We start from the raw sequence: 9,557 nt of genomic DNA, 5'->3' as shown, positions 1-9,557 counted from the left end.
GCTTACGTTGAAGTATAAGATTGGCTAGACATTTCTGACCGCGTACTATTGGGTACTGGTGTCCAGGCTCCGCCCCTTCTCCGTCTCCGTCCCGCGGTAGCCGTGTGTCCTCGAGCCGCTGGTCCGCGCGCTGCCTGGCAGTTTGCCTCTTCCTCGTCCGTCCTCCAGCTTGCGTCCATGGCCACCGCCGCGACCGAGGAGCCCTTCCCTTTCCACGGTCTTCTACCAAAGAAAGAGACCGGGGCCTCCTCCTTCCTGTGCCGCTACCCGGAGTATGACGGGCGCGGGGTGCTCATCGCCGTCCTGGACACAGGGGTCGATCCCGGGGCCCCGGGCATGCAGGTGAGGCAGCGCCAAGGGCTGGTGGCCGAGAGGGCCGAGCCTGGACCAAGCCGCGGACCGGACGGGCCTGGCAGAGCCGGACAGCTCTGGGCAACAGCCGGGCCCTGTTCCCTCTGCACACAAAAGCAGCGTGGTCAGCGTGGCTGTTCGGGATTGGGGGCCGTGGGGAAGTTTTGCTGGTCAGCCGGGGCGTTCCAGGCCTCACACCTCTTCAGAGTCCGCACCCGTCCTCGGCAAGGGAAAATTTTACAGCTTTTAATTCTGGGGAGCATGGGAGCGCCACAGATAGGAATAACAGCCTTGAGGAACTCCTTAGTGATGTTTAGAGATACTGGTTTTGCAAAGACCAGCAAAGTGGATTTCCAGAATATGACCCAATCCGCTTCCGGAATGGTTTCTTCTGATACTTTTGTTCTATTTTTAAGTTATCTGCCGTGTATTTGTTCGGAGTCCTTGAAATCTCCTGGATTAGTCTTTTTTTTTTTTTTTTTTCATAAGGTCTTTACAGAAGGCCCAACTAATTTGTTTCGGGCGAACTTCTCAGACCTTATGAAAATAAACGTAAGAGAACATACTTTGATTATGGCTTCCCCAAAATGACTTCATTTTCCTTTATGCAAGTAAGAAGTCTTTAAGAGCAGGGTCCTTACTGAAAAGTGATGTTAAAAAAATGTCTAAGTAAAAATGTATTCTGTTTTTAAACTAAACTAGCCTCTTACTAAAATCCACTAATAAATACTCTTTAACCTTTGTTGAAGATCTTCCCTATTTTCCTTTTCTGTCCAGCACCAGTTTATCTATCAAATAGATATTTTAGATTACATTGATACCATCTTATCCTTGTTCCTCACAAAAGAGGGATACTTAATAATTCCTCTCCTGTTAGCCCTTGATTTTTCCTCCAATCTTTAGTTCTTTCATTGTGCTGCCTGATAATTGATATAAATGGATAGGAAGATAGTTGACATAAATGTTAAAGATTATTGGATAGGAAAGAAGCCTGTGTGGCCATTCTGTGGCACTCTTAGGGAGAGTCCTGCTTCCAAGTGTTTGTTACTTCTTCCCCTTTCTGGTGCACACCTATGCCCTGAAGCACCCAGTGGCAGAGTCTCTGATTAGAAGTTCAATTATGAGTGCCCTCCTGGTGACTACAGTTGTTATTTTATTAATAGTAATTGCTAAGGTTTAAAACTTGGTAATGGCAATGCCATATTGAGAATTTATTACACAGTGGAAATGCTTCCCAATACACAGGAGTGTGTGTTTACTTTTTGGAGAGTGTGGGAGAACAGCTAGGGTAAGTGGCTCACTGGTTCTTTTGGTTAGAGGATCAGAAAATCCTGAAGATTTTGGAGTAGTACTATCAGTGGACATTTGTAGAATTTTCAGTTCTGGTTATCAGAGTGCTTTGTTTCTGTAAAGTAACAGTTTTTATCCCATAGAATTACTTGATTAATTGAGAGAGTCAATTACACGTGGCTTTACAGTGCTAAAGTGTTAAATACTTTTTTTTTAAAGTCCTGAATAAACACTAAATGCTAGCTAGCAATGAGTTCATATCGAGTCAGTGTTTGAAGGGAAAATATGCTTGATATTTATATAAACACTAACATTTAGTTAATAAAACATTGAATCAAAAAAACATAAGATCATCCAGAATTTATTCTCCGATTCTAAACATGATATTTTGTCTAAATTCAGCAAGGAACTTACACGAGTGACTTTAGTTTTTTCTTACCTGAGGAAATTATTTTGAAGCTCTGTATGTACATCATTAAGGTAAAAAAAAACAAAACAACAAATAGAAATAAAAAGAAAAGACTGGAAAAGGAGGTCTACCTGGCTGTTTGAGTTGGAAAATGGGATCTAAGTAAAGGACTAGAGGTTGCAAATGAGAACTTGGAGGGAACGGCCAGTTGTCTCCTCCACTAACTTCCTTAGCCCAGGTCCTTTTTTGTCACAGCTTCTAGGTGTACACAAAGTAGAGTACAGAGTCAGATGTGATAGCACACTCCTGTACATAGACAGCATGAGGAGAGTAATAATTAGATAAATATTTAATATTCTCTCAGCAAGCATTCAAGTACCTGGTAGGTGCCTACAATTCCATTAAATAATGAAATCCTGCAAACTGTGACTGTTAAAGAGATATAGAGGTGAGATAACAAGAAAACTGACAAAATAAAATTTGGTCTAATTCTCACTACCACAAATCTCACCATTGAGCCATGCTTTGCTTTTCCAAACTTAATATTCATCAAAAGCAAACCAAGTATCAACATCTTTGCTCAAACCAAAGTCAGTTTGCTTTTGAATAAAACTCAAAAATTTTGAATTTTATTGTAAGGGCCTTTTACCTTCTAACTCTAACCTTTGAGCGTAGCCTCTGCACCACCCTTCACTCCTGTGCTTCTTTTGAATATTTGATTTCTATCTTTCCCTGGCACCCAGATGTCTTAGGTCCTAATACATATGTGTTTAATTTGCCCAATAGTCTTCTATAATCACTTGCAAACTGCTGCTTCATTCTTTAAAGACATTACTGACTTTATTCAGCCTTTTGCCAAGCTCTACTGTTAAGGTCTGTGGCTTCAGAGATGTAAGGTCCAGTCAGTCCCTACTAACAATGATTTCATTGTTTCTCCTTTTTGATTTCCTCTCAAGTTGTAAATTCCCCAAAGTGACTCTTTTTTTTTTTTTTTTCATTTTATTTCACTTACATTTTTCCTGGTTAAAATTCTTGGAAAGCGTATATCAAGTTTATTTGGTATAAAATCTGCTAGTAATACTCATTTTTGTTGAAAAAGAGGTCTGTATTCATAATGTGAATGTAAGTTTCTCTTGGAGAAAAACAGTTGGGAGTAAAAGGATGCAAGTAACTCCTTAAAGTCTATTTTTAATGCACTAATTTAGTAGAATATTAGTTATATAGTATTCTTATTAACTGTTTATTACTTAGGTTTAGATTCTGCACATTGAGCTTTGAGTCCTTAAGGTGTTTCATGACTACCTCTTTACCTCTTGGATCATTGTCTCTACTCACCTGTTATCTCAACTGATAATCTTTCTAGAAGCAGGGATCCTTGTAAATTGATCATGTTCTTGGAATAAAAGTTACTAAGTAGTAATCTTACATGACTTCCCTTACTTACTTGAACTTTTCAGTATCTCCCTGGAAATTTCAAGTAACTCTGTATACTCACATTTTTCCCTTTGTTTAGTGGAATTTTGTTTTTGATGGTTTTGCAAGCTTACCCCCTCTTGTTCCGGTCTGTTCTAAAGATTCTTAATGAACGGTTTCTACCCATACCAGTTTGCTTCATAATAGGTACATTGGAGAAATAAGTAACTTGGATTCCTGACATTTAGGGTAAGTATTTAGGGTAAGTATTTAGGCAGTTTCTCTTTATTTAGCTAGCATAGCCAGGAAGTATCTCCCAGTTTCTCCCTTAGGAACAGTGGGCTTATTACTGTGGCTTTCTCCATAATCGGATTTTCCAGGTTAGCCAGCCCTCACCCATGGACCTCTCCTTCTTCAAAGATGGGTAGCATATTTTTACTATTACCAATTGTGTTTCCTTCTTATCCCAAAGCTCTACTGCAAAATTTTTGGGTGGTTTTGCCTTTATGTGCTTTTCTGTCCCTCAATTCTGTGGTCTCTTTGAAAAAATCTCCAGGGGAGTGGACAAGAAATTTAAATTTTCCGCATATGTATTTTGCTTGCTCTGTGTGTGTGTGTGTGTGTGTGTGTGTGTGTGTGTGTGTGTGTGTGTGAAGTGTGGGGCACTTCTTATAAGTAAGACTTATGGAAATAATACATGGTAAATAAACCATTAAATCCCATTTTGCTTTTTTTCTACTTATTTTCTTTGCTCTCATACCAATAATGAGGATTTATTTTACTAGTTTAATATGATTTCGATACTTACTTTTTTTTTCTGAATTGTGATATTGAGCCTTCTGGTTATCAGCCTAATTCTAATATAAATACCTAAAAAACTAAAGAATTGTCGTTCATAAAAAGAATAGCTCAGCCTGTCAGGCCCTTTGGAGCTTCATACCATTATGCTCTTGGTTTTTCAAGGTAACATGACAAGAGTTTGATGTGTGATCCACCATTTGTACCTTCTTTGCCCTCTTAAGAAAAAAAAAATTCTGCCTTGTTTCCTATAAGAGTCACTTCATTCTTGAGTGTATGTTAAATACAAAGCTTTGCATATACTGTAGAGGAAATACTTTGTGTTGGAGGAAAGATTCATAGTGGTGAAAAAGATCAGTAGTAATGGCCACTAACCATGGTTTTAAAGACTTACCAATTTTCTAGGTCAAAAAGTCTAAAGAGTTTGTGGTTGTTAGTTTTTTGACATTTAGTATAATTTTTTTTCTTTTGTTTTCATGCCTAATTCCAGCAAGTTTGTGTATGTGTGTGTGTGTTTGTACATGTGTGTACGTATGTGTGTACACACAAATACAGTTTTTAACTAGTATATTTATCCATTGTACAAAATGATGTGTTTCTTCATGATAGTTTTGTATATGTATATCCCAAAAGACATCAAATAGTAGATGGGAAAATAAATTAGCTCTCAAAAGAACAGGGCTTGTGAGTTGGCTTTGTGAATAAATATGCCTACTGTCAGTCCTGACAACCTGAGTTGAATGTCCATGACCCACATGGTGGAAAGAGAGAACCAACTCCTATAAGTTGTCATCTGACTTCTACTCAAACTCTTGTGGCATGCTTGTACTCACACCATACCCATACATACAGAATAAGTAAAATAAGGTTTTTAAAATGTTTGACTATTCAATAAATACAGGAAAAACTATTCAGCATCGTTAGCCACCAGAGCAACAAATGCTGTATTGAGAGTTCAGCTTAACCAACTCAGAATGTCTTATCATCAAGAATGCAACAGATGCTGATAAATTGAGGACTGCAAAGTAGATACTTATATACTCTGGGTGGAAATATATTAGAATAGCCACTATGGAAATAGTACTGAGGTTCCTTAAGTATATATTGAATGCAACAACTTGCCTTTCCAAAGTAACCCCAAAAGAGCCCATCAATTAATTCCTCCATGAAAATATACTACTACTGTTACCTGTAGCAATAATATTGTGTCTCTCATCAAAGTTTATGGCCAATAAAGAAACATACCTTACCAAAATTAGAGCTAATGCTAAGTAATCAGTGTTAGATCACTCAGTGATAAAAAAAAGACGAGCACTGCTTGTTGTTGAGTGTATGTTGACAAATTGAGTTGAATGGAGAGACCACCTGTGCCCTTAGAACTTAAACTCTAACAGGAGAAACTGGTGAGAGAGCGTCAGCTAACGTGTATGTCATTACAAGTTGTATTATGTCCTGTGAAGTGAAAAATACGTGTAGTATGACAAGTTTAGGATACATTAAATGATCATTGGAGAGGTTTTTCTGAAGGGGTGATAAACTTTTTAACTCTGTATCTATATGCTGAGGAATAATGGAAAATATTATAAGTTTTATTGTTTGGAATTGAACCATTAGGTTTCTGTAAGAGTAGAAAATTTCATGCAGTAAACATACTCTACTCTGTGAAATACAATAGTGTCAGATCAATAGGGTGTTTCAAACAAGTATTCAATGAACTTTGTGGTGTAATGGGATGCACAGTACCAAGTATGCATGTTAAATGTTTAAAACCAAGTCCACAGTGTTTATACAGTGCAGCTGGCATTAAGTGCTGCCACAAACAATTTGGATTCATTACACATATAGTTTTGAATTGAGTTTTAGTTGTTGAATATAGTAACCTTTTACTGTTGCCAGGTTTTTTGTGACACTACATGAGATTAAGTTACAGGACCCTCACAAAGAGTGAGTTTCAACTCAGTTTAAGAAGCTGATAGATTCATTATGAAAGGAAGAAATGCTGTTGGTTTGGCAAGTTGGCACAATGGTGATAAAAAAGCAGAAAAATGGATTTAAATTCTGTGTTAGAGGAAGTACTTCCTCATATAGCCGTGATGCAAGGTGTAAGCTAGATAACCAGAGAAACATTTTTGTTTCTTGCTTGAACAACTGTATGTATGATGATGCCCAATAAGAGCATTTGGAGAAAACCAAATTTGGGAGTGTGCTACCTTTAAACTTGAAACTTAGTAAATTTCAAGTACTGTTGTGACAATTAGTAATGAAATACTATTTTCTATCTATCCCAAAACTCTCCAGATATTTGGTCAGATGTCACCTCAGCAAGGCCTTCTTTGGCCAACCAACTTATAAATAGTATAGAAAAATCCATACCATTTTTGTCTTCTGGCTTAATTTCTCTCAGTATATTACATCTTTATATATTTGTCTACTTTGTCACTCTGAAATATATAAGGGATTTTTGTGTACTGGCAACTGCTATATCCCAACACCTAAAAAACTGTAAATATTAAATAAATGAAGCCACTTGAAAAGTTGTATTTTGTTTCCATGACTAATTTTTTCATTAGTATTTATTTGTTATACTTAATTAACTTTTTAGTATAAAATTTTTAGAGCCAATTTATTTATATATGTACTAGATTTGCATTACTTTCTTTAAAGACAATAACTAATATTTTATTTGCCTCAATTTTTAGGTTACAACTGATGGGAAACCAAAAATCATTGATATCATTGATACAACAGGAAGTGGTGATGTGAATACTGCTACAGAAGTAGAACCAAAAGATGGTGAAATTATTGGTCTTTCTGGAAGAGTGCTTAAGGTTGGAACATTTCTCTTCTCATTGAATGTCATTGAGTGTGTTTCTTTGTTTGTTTTTCCTCCTCTTTTTGTAATGTTGCCTCAAAACATTTTTTTTTAAACCTAAGGAATATAGTAGTCTTTATCTGTTACTTGTAAAGGGGATTATTTCCAAACCCCATGGTTTAAAGTAAAGAGATGTTCCATTACTGTGTTCCAGGAACCTAGGTGTGATCTTGATGGATATATATATATATATAGTTGCAGATTTGTAATGAAGTTGTAAATTGTTGCCCAAGGCTATGCTTTTATTTAAAGGCTTAGTTAGCTTAGGTGGATTGGGAAGTTAGCTGGTGCATGGATGTTTTGTTTTGTTTTGTTTTGTTTTTTGAGACAGGGTCTCTCTATGTAGTCCTTACCATCCTGAAATTCTAGGTAGACTAGGCTGGCCTCAGCCCAGATCTGTCTGCTTTTGCCTCCCAAGTGCTGGGATTAAAGCTGCACCACTATGTCTTGTTTCTTTGTCACATGGCCCTATGCACAAAGCTGTTTTATAGTGTAGTATGGCAGCTATCATCTCTCAGGACAAGAACCATGAGAGAGTAACTAAGGTGACAGTCTTGTTCTTTTTATAAGGTTAGCTTACAAGTGACAGTCCATCTTTTCATTGTGTCCTACTTATTGGAGATTGGTCAGTAAATAAGCTGATACTTGGAAGAAGTATCTCATAACTGCATGCATGCATATGGTAAGATGTGGATCATGAGGGCCATCTTAGAAGTTATTTATTCAATAAAATACTTATAATTGGGATTGTTTTCTTTAATTGAGGTCAACAAATGGTTTTAACTTTTAAATAGAAAAACAGAAGGTAACCACCTATATAGTTTTGCCTTCATCATTTTCTCAGTGATCCTGACTATGAGGAAATATTTAGACCCTATTACTGATGAATTTAAATGACTGGCTTTGTTTTTATTTTGTCCTTGGTGTTCATGAGTTACTGGTTAATAGATATAGAGGATGACAATAAATAATAGATTTAGAAGTGATTGTTAATCTTTTAAAACAAGCAGACTTAGTTTGAAATTCATTAGTTTATTCTAGGACAGTAAATCGCATTTAGATCTACATAATTATAATTAGTTGCTTATTTTTGGATAGCTGTAAAAACGTAAACATTAAATAAGCCATAAGCACTGTTGTCACTAGTGCTCAATCAAAGGTAGAAATTATGTGTAATATATCATTCCTTACTAAATAAGATAAAACAATTAAGACTGATAATTTTGCCTTTTACCCACAAGCAGTCTGTTTCATTGCTTCATTTGCAATGCACATTCTGCAGGAAGTTGGTATCTAGACCATCTTCTGAGTCCACATGGAAGGCACTGCTGTTTGGTTTAGTATGGATAGTTTATGGAATGGGATGGTGGAAAATTAATTGCATTTCGTAGAGACTTTTCTGCCAGCCTTTTCCTTCTTCATTCATGCATATAATATACTTACAGAGGTATTCAGATGTTTTTCAGTAGTCAGGAAGGAATAATTATTGGTACTATGGCTACTTGGATCTCCTAGCACAATAAGTTTCTTTGACTTAGCCATGTGTTACAGTGAAGTAAATATCTGTCTCTTTTTCTCCTTCTTTCAAATACCCTTAAACAGCTAACATAACCTCATTCTTGTGGTTTAAAGACCAGGTACAAGGTAGTGCTTTGAACAAACACATTGGTAGCTATTGTCTACAGATGATAATCCTCTGTACAGTCTTTACTCTTTTCTTCCGGATCACAACTTATTTAAACTTATGTGATAATCGTTTCTTTGTTTTCTTCCATTGTATAGTTATATAAAATACATTATTTAATTTAACCAACTTTTCATGAATGTCTTCATTTCTGTATCATTTCTTCCTGTTGTTGATGTTTGCAAGATGTGAGATTCCTTTTTCTTTTCTTTTGGATGTTTTATTTACATTTCCTATGTTGTCCCCTTACCCCATCCCCCACTCACCCAGGAACCCCCTATCCTCTCACCCCTCCTCCTTCTTCTCTGTGGATGTAACCTCTATCTACCCCACCACTGCCACCTCCCCACCCTCAAAATTCCCACCCCCTGGGGCATCCAGCCTTCATGCTTTCAAGGTTCTCTTCTTCCACCTATGCCCAGCAGGGCCCTCCACTCTTACATATTCAACTGAAGTGCTGGATCCCTCCCTAAGTGCTCCCAGGCTGGTGGTTTAGACCCTGGGGGCTGTGGTTGGTTGGTATTGTTGCTCTCCTCATGGTGCCACAAATCCTTTCAGCTCTCCTTCAGTCTTCACTCTAACTCCTCTATTGAGAACCCCATGATCAGTTCAATGGCTAGTTGTGAGCATCTGCCTCTGAGTAGGTCAGACTCTTGAAGACCTCTGAGGAGATATCCATATCAGGCTCTTATCAGCATGCACTTCCTGACTTCCACATCAGCATCTACCTTTGGTGATTG

At 37.3% G+C, this 9,557-nt stretch overlaps 1 protein-coding gene across 1 annotated transcript in view; it reads left to right on the top strand.

Moving 5' to 3' along the window:
- Positions 1-90: 90 nt before the first annotated feature.
- The window catches only part of Tpp2 (tripeptidyl peptidase 2), a gene marked incomplete at its 3' end in the record, with an annotated part of 76,312 nt that continues 66,845 nt past the window's right edge, over positions 91-9,557 (top strand). The window contains exons 1-2 of the mRNA XM_028781356.1: positions 91-342; positions 6,961-7,089. Of these exons, the coding sequence (XP_028637189.1) occupies positions 178-342; positions 6,961-7,089 (294 nt within the window). The remainder of the gene's footprint in view (positions 343-6,960; positions 7,090-9,557) is intronic.

This window comes from Grammomys surdaster, unplaced genomic scaffold, assembly GCF_004785775.1.
Source record: "Grammomys surdaster isolate TR1022 unplaced genomic scaffold, NIH_TR_1.0 404, whole genome shotgun sequence".
NCBI classification, from domain to species: Eukaryota; Metazoa; Chordata; class Mammalia; order Rodentia; family Muridae; genus Grammomys; species Grammomys surdaster.
The sequence above is the reverse complement of the archived record's forward strand: the minus strand, read 5'-3'. Positions and strand labels throughout refer to the sequence as shown.